Source organism: Podarcis muralis, chromosome 7 (genome assembly GCF_964188315.1).
Source record: "Podarcis muralis chromosome 7, rPodMur119.hap1.1, whole genome shotgun sequence".
Taxonomy (NCBI): domain Eukaryota; kingdom Metazoa; phylum Chordata; class Lepidosauria; order Squamata; family Lacertidae; genus Podarcis; species Podarcis muralis.
In genome coordinates, this window is record NC_135661.1 from 74,928,449 (window position 1) to 74,944,646 (window position 16,198).

Genomic DNA, 16,198 nt, shown 5'->3' on the forward strand with positions numbered 1-16,198 from the left:
TCCCCCTTGTCGAATTCTGCCGAAAGGCTGACTTCTTATTTTGCTTCCTCGCTGCCAGGTGACATATAGAGTCGTTCAGGTGACGGACAGTCAGCTGGATGGACAGACAGATGCGACGGGGGCAGTCAGCGTGGTCTCGACGGCAGCTTTCACCAGTGGCCAGCAAGCTGTTGCTCAGGTGAGAGAGAAACTTTATTGGGGCCCAAAGGCAGCACCAGACGCCTTGCTTTTTAGTGATGCGTACTCCTTCCATCCAGTTTAGTCCATCAATCAAGTTGTTGCTCTAATCAGCAGACTGCACAATAAGAACTGCCTGCGTCAGATAGCTCATTAACATAGGACACAGATGATCTCTTATTAACAGATAAAGGTAAAGGTACCCCTGCCCGTACGGGCCAGTCGTGTCCGACTCTAGGGTTGTGCGCCCATCTCACTTAAGAGGACGGGGGCCAGCGCTGTCCGGAGACACTTCCGGGTCACGTGGCCAGCGTGACAAAGCTGCTCTGGCGAGCCAGCACCAGCGCAGCACACGGAAACGCCGTTTACCTTCCCGCTATAAAGCGGTACCTATTTATCTACTTGCACTTAGGGGTGCTTTCGAACTGCTAGGTGGGCAGGAGCTGGGACCGAAAGACGGGAGCTCACCCCGCCGAGGGGATTCGAACCGCCGACCATGCGATCGGCAAGTCCTAGGCACTGAGGTTTTACCCACAGCGCCACCCACGTCCCTTTTATTAACAGATAGGAGTGCTTTATTACGTTGCTGTTCTTCTGAAAACAGTGGGTTCCTCACCTGCCGGCTGATAACCTGGTGACTCCATGCCTCCTTTTTGGCTACATAAGGATAACTGATGTCTGTTGAGGTCCATATTTCTTGGGGGAATTTGTTGAAGGTTCCGTTTGAACGGGGGGGGGGGGCGGAGACCAAAGTGAGCAAGTCTTTCCCCCTTTTCCTCCCTGTGCAGTGGGTTCCTGGGGGAGGAATACAGTGGTACCTCGGGTTACGGATGCTTCAGGTTACAGACTCCACTAACCCAGAAATAGTACCTCGGGTTAAGAACTTTGCTTCAGGATGAGAACAGAAATTGCACGGTGGCGGCACGGCGGCAGCGGGAGGCCCCATTAGCTAAAGTGGTACCTCAGGTTAAGACCAGTTTCAGGTTAAGAATGGACCTCCAGAACGAATTAAGTTCTTAACCTGAGGTACCACTGTAGATCTCTCCTCTCCAGAGAGCTGAACTGATCTCTCGCATGATACTTCTCCTTCTCACCCTCCCACCCCCCCCCCAATCTTCCTTCTGCTTCTCCAACGTTTCCAGCTCCCTCCTCCTCAGCCGCTTGACTCTGTATGTTCTGTGTTTAGCTTTCCTGGGTGAAGATTTAACGTGACAGCCCTTATCACTTGCCTCAAATAATCGAAATTCCTTTTAACTTCTCCAGCACTGGCCTACTTTTTATTATTTTGGAAGGATTTTCCACTCACTGACCACAAGAGGGCAGTGCGAATCTGGAGCATCCCAGTGAATCCTCGTTCTGCGGCTTTCTGACTTTCTCAAATCGCACTCTGGCGTTGAGACGTTTTGGTTGACGCACCAACTCTGTCCCTAGAGGACCATGCATGCTGCCCATTTGCATTAGGCTAGAGTTCGGCAACTGGTGGCAGGACGCAGCTACGGGTGCGTCAAACAAAAAAAAAAAACAAAAAACCTTTCCTGCACGCCCGTGTTTTTATACGGAAATCTGTAGCCACCTGCCTTGGCCCATTATCCCAAGGAATGTACTCAGTGGCTCATCAGCACTTTAAAACAGTGCAACTAGAAATTGTTAGCAGGGCTTAGTGGTAGAACATCTGCTTTGCTTTCCTGGTTCAATCCTCGGCATCTCCAGGTTGGGCTGAGAGAGACCAAAATAAGTAATAATTTTATTACTTGTACTCCGCTCTTCTGGCCAGGCCTCCCCAGCCACTCTGGGCGGCTCCCAACAGAATATTAAAAGCACAATAAAACATCAAACATTTAAAACTTGCCTAAACAGGGCTGCCTTCAGATGTCTTCTAAAAGTCAGATAGTTGTTTATTTCCTTGACATCTGATGGGAGGGTGTTCCACAGGGCGGGCACCACTACCAAGAAGGCCCTCTGCCTGATTCCCTGTAATCTCACTTCTCGCAGTGAGGGAACTGCCAGAAGGCCCTCGGAGCTGGACCTCAGTGTCCAGGCTGAATGATGGGGGTGGAGACGCTCCATCAGGTATACCGTGGTACCTCAGGTTACAGACGCTTCAGGTTACAAACTCCGCTAACTCAAGGACTGCCTCTCTCCATATGAACTGACCCAGACCCTGAGATCATCTTTTGAGGCCCTTCTTTGTGCACCTCCTCCACGTGAGGTCTAGAGGGTGGCAACATGAGAATGGGCCTTTTCTGTGGTGGCTCCCTGTTTGTGGAACGCTCTCCCCAGGGAGATTCACTTGGTGACTTCCTTATACACCTGTAGGCACCAGGTGAAACAGTTTCTCTGTAACCAGGCCTTTGCCTGATTGACATCCAAGGCCCTGTTAAATGTGTTGTGAGAACGGTGGGTGTTTAGTTCATGTTCTTGCTTTTATTACCTGCATGGCTGGTGGGTTTTTTTCCCTGCGGCCTACCCCAAGATCTTCGGATGAATGGTTTTAGCTTTCTTCTGTCTCTTCTTTCCAGGCTGTGATCCAGAACCCCTTCAGCAATGGCGGGAGCCCGGCCACGGATGCCGTCAGCGGCGAGGCCCGGTTTGCGTACTTCCCTGCCTCCACGGTGGGGGACGCCACAGCGGTGTCGGTGCAGACGACAGATCAGTCGCTGACGCAGGCCGGAGGTAGGGAAGTGAGAAGGGCTGCGCCACCTCTCCCCTCTTCTTTCCAGAGCGGGATCCTGAAGTCTGGTCCACAAGGGGCAATTTGCACAGGGGCCATCTCCACAGACCAAGGACTCATCCGCACCATCCATTTAAAGCAGGATTGTACCACTTTTAACAGCCGTGGCTTCCCACAAAGACTCTGGTTTGTGAACGGTGCAGAGAAGGTTTTAGGAGGACCCCTATTCCCCCCAGAGCTAGAATTCCCAGAGTTTCACATTCCAGGGAATGTAGCTCTGAGGAGAATAGGAGTCACCCTACAACTCCCAACACCTTTCGAGGTGGTCACTTTATCCTTGCCGTGACTATATTTGAAGCCGTCTTCAAATATCTCGAAGGGCTTTCACATGGGAGATGGAGCAAGCTTGTTTTCTTCTCTGGAGGAGGGCAGGGTCTGAACCAATGGCTTCATGTTACAAGAAGGGCGATTCCAACTAAACACAGGAAGAGCTGTTCGACAGTGGGGGCATTTTAAACAGAGGTTGGGTGGTCCTTTGTCAAGGATGCTTTAGTTGAGAGCCTGTGTGGTGAGAGCCAGTGTAGTGTAGTGGTTAAGAGCGGTAGACTCGTAATCTGGGGAACCGGGTTCGCGTCTCCGCTCCTCCACATGCAGCTGCTGGGTGACCTTGGGCCAGTCACACTTCTTTGAAGTCTCTCAGCCCCACTCACCTCACAGAGTGTTTGTTGTGGGGGAGGAAGGGAACGGAGATTGTTAGCCGCTTTGAGACTCCTTAAAGGGAGTGAGGCGGGATATCAAATCCAAACTCTTCTTCTATATATAATCACATCACAACACATCATCACAACACAACATAATATCTACATGGCGCCTAGGGAACAACTTGCACCTTAATATCAGCAAGACAAAGGAGATGGTGTTGGACTTTTTGGAGGAAGAGAGGAGAACTAGCCCTGCTGTACATCAGGGAGGGCTGTGTGGAGAGAGTCTCTTCCTTTAAATTCCTCGGAATTTATCTCAGTGAAGACCTTACTTGGAAAATAAATACAACCCAGGTGGTTAAGAAAGCCCAACAGAGACTCCATCTCCTCAGAATATTGCGGAAGAACGATGTCAATCAACATTTGATGATCTCCTTCTACCGGTCCACAATAGAAAGTGTCCCTTCCTACTGCATCCCGGTGTGGTACGCTGGTTTGACATCAACTGATAGGAAGTGCCTACAGAGGGTGGTGAATACAGCGCAAGATATTACGGGCTGTCCCGTGAATCCGCTGGATGAAATAGCGGAAGAAGGTTGCCTCAGGAGAGTGAGGAAAATTTTCAGGGATGATTCACACCCTGGCCGGCACTTTCTTGATCTTCCCTCAGGCAGAAGATAGAGAAGCATGATTAGTCGCACCAAGATATAGAAGCATGATTAGTCGCACCAACAGGGTAAAGAACAGCTTCTATCCATGAGCTGTTAGGCTGCTGAATGAAAAGATAACAACAGGGCAACTGACTTTCGGGTTTGGTGGGTGTGCGTCAGTCAACGAGGGGAATTAAGACTAAGAGAGCTGAGTGGGGGGTGCTCATGTAATCTCACTGTATACATGTACAAGTGACAATAAAGTATTTCAATTTCAATTCCATTTCAATTCCTGCATTGAATTGGAATAAAGGACCCTCGGGGGGGTTGGAATAAAGGACCCTCAGGATCCCTTCCAACTCTCCGATTCTTTGACCACGTGAGGAAGGTTAGGCCGAGAGAATGTGACTGGCCTAAGTGAGCTTCATGGCTGAGTGGGGATTCGAACCCAGATCCCCCAGGCCCTAGTCCAACACTGAACCACTACACCTTCCTTTCATTGAGCTCAAGGCAGCATATACTGGGTGCTCTTCCCCTGCTCCTGTTTTCTCCTCACAACAGCCCTGTAAGGTAGGTCAGGGGAGTGAGTGGCCCAAAGGCATCCAGCGCGGTTCACGTATATGTGAGTGGAGAGTTGATCCTGGCTCATCCCAGTCCTAAAATCAAAGGGTGGCCAGGGTTTCTACGCAGCCAGCTGTCTCTCCCTTCCTCTTGCTGTTCCTTTCAAACTAGCAAGCTTAATTTCTCTTCTGTGTTGCTCCCCGTAGGCCAATTCTACGTGATGATGACCCCGCAGGACGTGCTGCAGACAGGGACGCAACGTACCATCGCCCCCCGAACCCACCCCTATTCCCCGTATGTATGGCTCAGGGAAGGGAACAAAGAGGGTTGATGAGTCAGGAGTACGGCTGTCTAGCTCCCTGACCCCTAATGATGGCTGTTCCCGAAGGGCCAAGGAAGCAGGGAGCCAGGAAGCCAAACTAAGAGAATTGGAAGCTGTGTCACGCTGAGTCAGTCCATCCAGTACAGTACTGCCTGCACTGGGCAGGCAGTGCTTCTCAAACTGTAATCCCGCTGTTCCTGGACTACAACTCCCATCATCCCCAGCGAGCAGGGAATGATGGGAGTTGTAGTCCGCCAGCAGCCGGGGACCCAAGTTTGAGAAGCACTGCTGTCAGGTTTGGGGCAAGAGTCTCTCCCAGTCTTAACTGGAGATTCTAAGGACTGAAGCTGGGACTTTGGGATGCAGCTCTACTTAACGGACCCCAGAAAGAATGTTTGCACCCCTTTTAAAGGGCAGGGGGCGGTGCATTGTTCCCATGGCCCACGCTCTGCTGATGGGAGGGGAGATTTGGAGCGTTTTCCTTTCCCCTTTCATATTCGCATCCTGGCACCTCTGCTTCCGAGACGTGAGCAGGTTCTGTGCCCCCTTCCTGATTTCCCCCCTCCCATGCCTTTGCTTTGAAAACCTAGGAAAATGGACGGGACGCGGACGCCGCGGGACGAGAGGAGACGAGCCCAGCACAACGAAGGTGCGCAGAACAGTCGAACAGCCCGAACCATCCCTTTAAAAAAATCAAAATCAAACACCACATTCAGATCGTTCTGGGATTTCTTGCCCTCTTGGGCCATAGAACCTGAGGAGAGGGTTTTCACTCTCCTCTCCCTCCACTTTTCTAACTGCAATGCTACTGCTGCTCCGTACCTGTTTATTGGGTGGGGGTGGGGGTGTGAAGGTGGTCTCTCAAGATGAATAAAATGGCGCCCTGCCAGCATGAAGTCAGCTGCTCTTGCACCCTCCAAGTCAAATAAGCCTCTGTTTTGTTCTTGCAGGGACAGCCACCCTGCCAGCAGCCTCCCCCGGAACGTTTAAAGCTTAATTTTTTGTAGCAGGGTGCTTTTAAGGGGGGCGGTTCCCTGTTTTTCTTACTTCCCATCAAAGCTGTGCCTCTCCTCACCCACGCTTCCTTAATTACCAGGGCCTGATGCTCTTCACAAGCACCCGCTAATAACTGTGGCGGATTTCAGTTAGCTCAGTTCTTCATGGAGGTGCCATTTCCACCCAAACACCCCAACCAAGCTGGTACCCTCCATAGGCTTCGGTCTACAACTTTCACCAGCCCCTATCAATATGGCCCAAGGGTCAGGAATGATGGACACAGTAGACCAGCATCATCCCCAACTCACGGGATTTCACCTGGCGGTGGGGAACCTTGTAGCCTGCAGCCCAGCTGTGGCTTGTGGCTTAATAATTATAATAATTTTGGATGTGTTGTAAGGTTGGATTTCAGCTGCCCAGAGGTGCCCTTCCAAAGCTCTCTTCTCCTTTGAACGAGCAGATTGGGTTGGGTGATTTGCTGTGGCCCCTGTTTTTTTTGGGGGGGGGAAGGGGGTGGCAATGATTCCAGAAAGGTACAGTAGTACCTTGGTTCTCAAACTCAATCCATTCCGGTAGTCTGTTCCAAAACCAAAGCGTTCCAAAACCAAGGCGCGCTTTCCCATAGAAAGTAGTGCAAAATGGGTTAATCCGTTCCAGACTTTTTAAAAAACAACCCCTAAAGCAGCAATTGAACATGAAGTTTACTATCTAACGAGACCATTGATCCATAAAATGAAAGCAATAAACAATGTACTGCAGTCACACAATCGATCAATCAGTAGCTGAAATGGGTTCCACACAGTCACCAAAAAAAGCAAAATAAATAGCAAAAGCAAACAGATCTCAGCGTAACACTCAAAATGGAAGCGTAACACTCAAAACGGAGCACGTTCGGCTTCCGAAGAAAGTTTGCAAACCGGGACACTTCCGGGTTTGCAGTGTTTGGGTGCCAGGTTGTTTGAGAACCAAGGCATTTGAGAGCCAAGGTACCACTGTTTGCTTTTTTTTAGAAAAATTCCCTTGTCTAATCAGTTCTCTGTTTTCTCTTTGCCTCCCCCTGTCTAGTTGAACGAAGGAGGCGGGACAAAATCAACAACTGGATTGTCCAGCTGTCGAAAATCATTCCAGACTGCAATACAGACAACAGCAAGACGGGGGCGGTGAGGGCAACCTCTGGGCAGGACATGCATGACGGGGGGGTGTTGTTGGTTTGGGAGGAGTCACTGGCTACTGCTGCGGGTGACAGGCTTATTCTTCTTGGGACAGTTTATATTGGGACAGGCTGTTCAAGGGGGTGTAATGCCCTCTGTCCCCCACCCCACCCCCCGGCTGTCAGATTCTATTGCTGTGGGCAATTTTACCTGTTCTGAGCATGGCAGGGCATTTAGGAAATGTGTTCTGTGTGCCCCACAGAGCAAAGGAGGCATTCTGTCTAAAGCCTGCGACTACATCCGTGAACTGCGCCAGACGAACCAGCACATGCAAGAGACTTTCAAAGAAGCTGAGCGGCTGCAGATGGACAACGACTTGTTACGGCAACAGGTACCTGAGCCCTCCAAACCTGCCCTCCCCAGTAACAAGGACTCATTGCTGAGATGGCCTAGCCTAGCTCACAGGGTTGTTGTGATGATAAAATGGGGAGCGCGATGCGCACCACCTTGACATGACCTCCTTGGAGGGGGAAAGTGATATACAGTGGTTCTCAAACTTAATCTCTTCTGAAAGTCGGTTCGAAAACCAAAGCGTTCCAAAACCAAGGTGCGCTCTCCCATAGAAAGTCATGCAAAATGGATTAATCCCTTCCAGACTTTTAAAGACAACCCCTAAAACAGCAACTTAACAGGAATTTTACTATCTATTGAGACCATCGATCCATAAAATGAAAGCAATAAACAATGTACTGCAGTCACACAATCCGTCAATCAGCTGAACTGGGTTCCACACAAAAACAAAACAAAAAGAGCAGCAAAAACACTAAATAAATAGCAGAAACAGACCAACCTCAGCGTAACACTCAAAACGGAAGTGTGGCACTCAGATCAGAAGCGCAACACTCAAAACGGAGCATGTTCGGCTTCCGAAGAAAGTTTGCAAACCAGAACACTTACTTCCTGGTTTGCAGTGCTTGGGTTCCAAGTTGTTTGAGTACCAAGGCATTTGAGAACCAAGGTAAAGGTAGAGGTAAAGGGACCCCTGACCCTTAGGTCCAGTCGTGACTGACTCTTGCTTTATTGGCCGAGGGAGCCGGCGTACAGCTTCCGGGTCATGTGGCCAGCATGACTAAGCCGCTTCTGGTGAACCAGAGCAGGGCACAGAAATGCCATTTACCTTCCTGCCGGAACGGTACCTATTTATCTACTTGCACTTTGACCTGCTTTCGAACTGCTAGGTTGGCAGGAGCAGGGACCGAGCAACGGGAGCTCACCCCGTTGTGGGGATTTGAACCACCAACCTTCTGATCGGCAAGTGGTTTAACCCACAGCGCCACCTGCATCCCTGAGAACCAAGGTACCACTGTATAAACAATTTTTTAAAAAAACAACAACAATTACCTCTCTTATCTCTTCCCCCCGCCCCACAGATCGAGGAGCTGAAGAATGAAAACGCCCTTCTCAGAGCACAGCTGCAGCAACATGGGATCGAGATTGTGGGAGATGCCCCTGGGCAGTAGCCCCCTCCCCAGCTGCCCACTTTGCCACTGCCTCTTTACACAGGATCTCAGCCTCCAGTTCTACTCATCCTTTTGTACAGAGAACCCCCTCTGCTCTGAACGAACGTTGCCTCCCTTCCCGTCGCGTTGGGGGTAAACCGAGGGGAGCGGCAAAAAACCCGGGGAGTGGGGGTGGAAGAGCCTGATCAAGGGGCTCGTCAGCCCAGCCAGGCCAGCCTTCTCCCCCCAACCTCACTTCCTGTTGTCTTCCCCTCCTGACTTCCTTCCTCTCCTTAGGATACGTTAAGATTAAACAGACAAAAGATGCATTTTTTTATAGTAGGTTTTTAACACAGGTTAGCCAGTTTCCACTTGCCTCCCCTTTTCCCCGCTGGATCTGTGGGGTGGGGACATTTCCCCCTCCTCTGAGATGGGCTGTTTCAAAAGCTATTGGATTCTTTCTTCTCACCGTCTTGCCAGTTCAAAGCCTCTCCAAGGGCAAACCCACCGTGTTGATTTGGCCATGGGGGGAGAAAAGGAGTAGGGGTTTGGGTTTCTCAGGTTTGGCTGCTAGCCCAAGAGTGGGTGAGGTTGACCCCCCCCCCCCCACCACGCGGTTTGGACACGATCCGCAGGTTAAGTAGACACCCCACCCCTGCCTTTGAGGCGCCCTGAAATGAAAGCTCTTCAGGTGAAACTCAGTAGCAGGTTAGTTGGAATTGGACTTACGATCAGGCCAATGGGTTATTTTATGGAGGGAGCTTTGTGCCATGAATCAGGGGGAGGTTGCAGTTCGGTTTTGCCTCTCCGGCCGTGTCCACTAACTCTACCCCTCTGTTTTCCCACCACTCCAAAACTTGTAAAATAATTATGATTAAGGCACAGCGGAGTTCAGTCCTAAATCTTACTACTGTCTCCTTCCTTCCTTCCCTCCCTTTATTTCCTTCCTTCCTTCTCTTTCTTTCCTTCCTTCTTTCTTTCTTTCTTGTAAGTAATCTCTTATTTTATTAGTTCCCAAGCGCGTTTGTATAGAGGTACGGTGTTTGTATGATAGCTGAAACCCAGGCCATTAGAAAGAGGTTTTTTTAGTGGTGGATTGACTTGACAACAGGGTTGCTTTTGTGTGTGTTTTTTGATATTATATAATTTTTTAATTAAACTTCAGCAGTGTTTTAGATTTCAGGTTAAGAAAATAATAATAATCAGGAGATGGATTTTTTTTTTTTAAGAAAAGAAGCAATCTCCTATATTTTGGGTTTCCTACCCCGCCCTACCCTGCTTTCACACAGAATTTTTTTTAAGAAAAGAAGATAAATGGTTCCTAAAAATTATAAAATATTATTATTGTAATAGCAAGTTCCTTAGGTTTGATTTTTTTTTTGTTTTGTTTCATTTTATAATCTCTATATACCAGCCCTCCTGGAGAAAAAAAATACATATATCCAGGATTGTAACTGGATTTGTGGTAATGTTTGTACCCAAATATCAGTCTTGCTCCAACCCTCTATGAATGTGAGGAGGAAGAGATGAAGAGAGGTTAAATCGAGGGGGTTGGGAGAAACAAATGGTATATCAAAAAAGGAAAAAAATGTTGGCTTGCAGAGTTTGATCGTTGGAAAGTAGGAAGAAATTCTGTTTATATATAAAAGGAAAAAAGAAAAAACCTGCACAGAAATAATATTGTATCAAATCATTTTGTGGTTTGACGGTGTTTGTGGCTACGTGCGGGGACAGAACGAAATTGTTTGTCTTGCACCCAAAGACCCCAGTTTGACAACCAGGGGTTTTCTGCTCAGTTGCAGTAGCAACCGTGGGGTGGAGTGGGGGGCTCCCCAGATCTTAATATGTTGTTTATTTGTTGCATTTATATCCCTCCTTTCTTCCAGGGGAAGTGCAAGGTGCTTTACATAGTTCTGTCTCTCCCTCTTCCATCCTCACAACAACCCCGTGAGAGAGGGACCGGCCCAGTGTCACCCTGTGGACTTCGTGGCCGAGTTGGGACTGGAACTCCGATCTCCCAGGTCTCGGCCTAAAACACTAACCACTACACCACACTTTCTCCTAATCCCAAGGCTTCCTCCCAAGAATCTCTGTGGGGATGGCATCGCCTTCTGCCACAAGAACTCTGTGCGATAGGTTAAGCCGAGAGATGGCAGCTGGCCCAGGGTCACCTACTAAATGAGATGGCTTCCCACAGTCCTAGTGCCTCTATGCCACATAATCATTGTGAGCAGTTGGCGAAAGATACACTCGGTCTACTAGTGCCCCCTAGACCTGCCTAACGGTTATAGCTTTGGTCCATTAGGCCTTTTCCAGCTGCAGGTTCATTGAGACAAATCCCCACAGCTTCCTGTCCAGAGTTCTGCCCTGTATCTCCAGCAGGAAATTACCTTACGAACAGCCTGCTGGGTCAGGCCAGTGGCCCATATGGGTCAGCATCCTTCTCTCCTAGTTGACCAGCCAAGGTTCCTGCGAGAAACCCAACAAGCAGAATTTAAGAGCACAAGCATGGTCTCCTCTTCTGTGGTTTCCAGGAACTGGCATTCAGAAGCACTGCCGCTGTGTAAGTTCAGAAGTTTGAGAGATTTGCGCCTCTGTTACGAAGGCAAACATGGCATCGACCCTGTGCATTGGGTAGAAGATGCAAAGTTGTATCCTGCTAAATGGTGCCGCTCTTGAGTAGGGGAGTGCTTGTTGCATGGCACTTCTGCAAGAAGCCCCAGCAAGGGGGGAGAGCTGGCATCCTCCACACATCCCGTTCCTGGGGCGCACAGGACCCCTGACCATTCTGGCTGGGCTTGATGGGAGTCCTTTGAGTCCAAAAATAGCTAAAGGACCACAGGTTCCCATAGGCTGGAACATAGATTAGGGCTGTGCATGGCCCGTGTGATCTAGCTTGGGACCCAATCCAGTCTGTGTAGATCTGTACTCACTACCACAAGCCTCTTTGCTCCTAGATAAGGTTGGGGAACCTGTGTCCCTCCAATTGCTGTTGGATCACAAGTCGTAGAATCCCTGGTTTCTGGGCATCCTCTGGTTTGAGCGGATGGTACTGTGGGAGTCCGACAATGTCTAGAGGGCATCAGGCTGCTCAATCTTCCCTAGAACAGCTGGATAAACATAGCATGTCTCCCTCTTAATACAGAACTAGAATCCTCTTAACTTGGAAAGGACCTCAGGCTCTTCCAGTCTAGCATTCCTTGGAGAACATCACCCCTCGACCCCACCCAACGCAGCCAATGTTAAGCCAATATGGTAGATGGAGTGCCACAACATCAGGAGGACCACAGTTTCCATGTCTCTAGTCTAAATTACCTAGCTATGCAGTGGAAATGTAGAATCTTGCATTGGTGCATTCGTACTGAAGATGGTGGCATTCCAACCTGGTTAAGTCCCCCAACAATCCATGGGTCCAGTGGCTTATCTGGATGTTAAAAGCACTTCAGGCTACTGAAAAGCCACCAGCCCAGTGTGTGCTGAAGACCAACCCTCAACAGGGATGGTTGGTCATAGAGTGGACCATTGAGGTCTTCTGCAAAGGAGTGTTTTGGCTCAGAACCACATTAGCGCTTCCTTGAGACACTTTAGTATTGTTTTATTTATTTAAAAACCTTCACCCTCAAAGAGTTCCCGTGAAATTGGGTGGAGGTGGACTTCTGTTTTCCTCAAATCCCTTTGCATTTGCCCTCCCTCGTAGACCCCCCTCCTTCCTGGACGCCAGCCCCGGCCTGTAGTAGCAGCAGCCTTGAGCTGCTCTGACAACAAGTTTGTTGACATCCCTGCCCTGCGTAGGGCGCAGCAGGACAGCTTGCCCAGGGGAATGGTGGAGCTTGCAAGCCGCTTGGCCAGCCTGCCTGTCGCCTGTCCGTTTCTGTGCCTGTCGCCACTCGTAACCTGTGATCTTGCTGTTGCTGTCCGTGTCCCAGAATTTAGGAGCGGGAGGGGGGAGAGGGCGATGCCAGGAGGGCAAACAGGGTTATGTTGCAACGCTCTCTGGCTTGTTTGCAGATTGAGCATCATGCAGTGGTGTCCTCTGACCTGCAGTTTGGCAAATGGTTTTAGATCTGGGTCCCTAGAGAGAAGATTCTCCAAAGGATCCCACAGTGCAGGGAACATGGGGTACCTAGGGCAAGTCTCCCCGAGATGGCTAAAGAGTGAGAGGCGAAAAGAGTCCTGTCAGCCCGCAGGGTTTGGAATAAACAGTCTGCGAGAGTACTTCCCCAGGGTTCAGTTTCCTCAGGGTGAGGGACAGCGGAGACTTTAAGATATATAGCTTGTTTATACATATGTACAACCTGAGCCCACAAAGGGGCTCACAGCTCGAGCACCCCAGAAAGGTCTTGCCTCTCCCATAGCCACAGCCTTGGATTCAAGCATGTCTCAGGCTTCTGCCTGCAGCCTGCTCCAAGCTCAGCTCACGCACAGCTCTCAACTCTTGCATTTCTCCTCCAGACTACCAGCCAGTTGAGGGAGACTGCACCAATTGTTTGCCATCTGGCACATAGCCACTTCCTTTGTTACCCTAACAACTTAGGCCATTACCAAGACACTGGCCTGGCTATTCCAACAACCGAACCATTGCTGAATCCAGGAATTGCCGTATCTCCTCGAACCTAATGCTTACCTTTTTTTGACCAAATTACATTGCAAAAATTAAGGTGTGCATTAGATTCGATGGCACACTCGCCAGCAAATGCTTCTTTGGGTTTCGAAGTTCTGAAAATTGAGGCGTGCATTAGATTCGATGGCGCATCAGGCTCGAGTAAATACGGTACAGCCTCACCCCTACCCACAACACACACACCCCAAAAAACAAAATCTAAAGGCTCCTCCACATGACCCATTTATTTACTGAGCATCATCCTCATTTGCTGACACAAAGCTTTCGTAGAGATCAGGTTATATCTGGTCTGTCTTGGGCATTTGTTCTGATTTTATTTGCTTTATCTGTCCTTTGCATTTATAACTCACCTTTTCCTCCAGGGACCTCAAGGGTGGGATATATGGCATTCCATCCCCTGTGAAGTTGGTTAGGCTTAAGAGGAAGGGACTAGGTCACCAGTGAGCTCCCTGGCCTAGTGGAGATTTCAACTTAGGCCAACATGCTAACAACTACAACTCCCTACACATTGGTTTGCAGGGAGGTCATATGACATTGAGAATCCATCCTGATTTCCTTGCAGGGTAATTATATATCTTCTTGTCAATCATTCATTCATTCCACGTTATTCAGTGCATTTTTCCATCTCTTTCCTAGCTGTCAAAAACCCTTTTTTTTAAAAAAAGTGGATTTATTGTGCTTGAGTGGCAGCACTCTTTAATCTGCTTTGATTGCACAGGCTCAAGGTTGTGTTCACATCACACAGTTAAAGCACACACATACATGCCTCCAGAATCCTGGGAGCTGTAGCTTACCCCTTGCAGAGCTATCATTTCAATAATGGTAATAATATTTGTACCCCGCCCAGCTGACTGAGTTGCCCCAGGCATTCTAGGAAGCTTCCAACAATAAACTACAGCTCCCGGGATTATTTGGGAGAGGGCACACTTTATAAACGCATGGTGTGTTTGCAGACAGAATTTCCATGTATGTGCTTTGAATCGCACCTGCAAAACATGCTGACAGTCTGGAGGGAATGGTGCACATAACTGATGACCCCTAAGAAGGGAAGGAAAGGAAAGCATTGCTTATGTTGAGACTTGGGGTTTGCAGAAATTGGGGGAAATGACAGTGAAAGAAGAGCAAGTGCACCAAATAAGAATAGCCAGTTTCCTCCCACATCCTTCACAGCCGTGTGATCTGAAGGCAAGGCAATTTTGCTTTCTGGCTCTAGATTGGGGGAGGGAAATTTGGACACAAGGGGCTGCCCCCCTGACTTCAAGGAGTCTTACCGTTGATCCATCCAACTTAGTATTGTGCCTGTTCTCCACAAAGTCTCAAAGAATATATAGACAGAGGCTCTGAGATCACATTTGCAAGCTCCTTTAGTGCTCTTGGGTGCAGCGCATCAGGTCCTGTAGATTTCAATTCCTTTTAAGTATCCAGGCATTTCCTTACCACCTCTCTTCCTATCTTTAGCTTCAGTTCCCTCCTTGTATCGTTTATTCTGTTACCGCCAAGTTAGGCACTGCTTTCCTTTTGTGATAAATTCACACTAAACGCTGATGAAATTTCAGGACTTAAAAAAGAAAATTGCAAAGCCTTGTAGAAATCCAGAGAACCAATTTAAGATTAGGAAAATTAGAAACTGAGAAAAACTGACATCAGCATATTCAGCCACCCCCTGGAAGTAAGTACCATTGGGCTCAACTGGGACTCAGTTCTGAGTAGGAATGCATAGATTGCCACAATTAATAAATTAGGTTATGAACAGGACACCCATCACAGGCTTGTTTTTGTTAGGATGGAGTTAGGGTGGAAGCCTGATGGCAGGTCCCTTGTTGACAACATTTGCACATAGTAGTGGACATCACATTCATCATCTGTGGTCACTGAGCATGCTCAGTCCTCACTGGGCTGTTTTAGAGTCCTGCCACCAACTTAGTGGGTTCTTTTCTCCAAAACAATGGCACCTCTTCAAAACTTTATGCAGATCCCTAAACTCTACTCTTATGCACAGGGTGTGTCATTTTTGGCTACAGGATGCACGCTCTGATAATATGTTGGATATTAGCAGACCCTCCAAAGGTCCCTATTTTCCAGAGATGCCCCAGATTTACAGAAGCCGTCCCAGTTTCTGGTTTGATACTAGAATGTCCTGCTTTTCCTTAGGACATCCCTATTTTCATCAGTGAAACGCTGGAGGGTATGGAATTATCCGACCCTGAGTTATCTGAAGGCAGCCCTCTATAGGGAAGTTTTTAATGTTTAATGTTTTATCATGTTTTTATATACAGTGTTACCTTGGTTCTCAAACTTAATCTGTTCCGGAAGTCCGCTCCAAAACCAAAGCATTCCAAAACCAAGGTGCGCTTTCCCATAGAAAGTAATGCAAAATGGATTAGCCTGTTCCAGACTTTTAAAAACAACCGCTAAAACAGCAATTTAACAAGAATTTTACTCTCTAATGAGACCATTGCTCCTTAAAATGAAAGCAATGAACAATGTACTTCAGTCACACAATCAGTCGATCAGTAGCTGAACTGGGTTCTGCACAGTCACAAAAACAAAACAAAAAGAGCCGCAAAAACAAAAATGCAAAATAAATAGCAAAAACAGACAGACCTCAGTGTAACACTAAATCGGAAGCGTAACACTCAAAACGGAGCAAGTTCAGCTTCCCAAAAAAGTTCCCAAACTGGAACACTTCCGGGTTTGCAGTGTTTGGGTTCCAAGTTGTTTGAGTACCAAGGCGTTTGAGAACCAAGGTATGTATGTTGGAAGCTGCCCCGAGTGGCAACCCAGTCAGATGGGTGGGGTATAAATAGTAATTTATATATATATTTATATAATGGGTGGGGTATAAATAG

At 48.4% G+C, this 16,198-nt stretch overlaps 1 protein-coding gene across 2 annotated transcripts in view; it reads left to right on the top strand.

The window, feature by feature from the left end:
* The window catches only part of USF2 (upstream transcription factor 2, c-fos interacting), a 23,088-nt gene extending 12,667 nt beyond the window's left edge, over nt 1–10,421 (top strand). For both annotated transcript variants that reach the window (XM_028742545.2, XM_028742547.2), the window contains exons 4-10: nt 59–178; nt 2,697–2,850; nt 4,967–5,054; nt 5,673–5,731; nt 7,144–7,238; nt 7,492–7,620; nt 8,660–10,421. In XM_028742545.2, the coding sequence (XP_028598378.1) occupies nt 59–178; nt 2,697–2,850; nt 4,967–5,054; nt 5,673–5,731; nt 7,144–7,238; nt 7,492–7,620; nt 8,660–8,749 (735 nt within the window). In that variant the 3' untranslated portion in view covers nt 8,750–10,421. The remainder of the gene's footprint in view (nt 1–58; nt 179–2,696; nt 2,851–4,966; nt 5,055–5,672; nt 5,732–7,143; nt 7,239–7,491; nt 7,621–8,659) is intronic.
* The last annotated feature ends 5,777 nt before the right edge of the window (nt 10,422–16,198 follow it).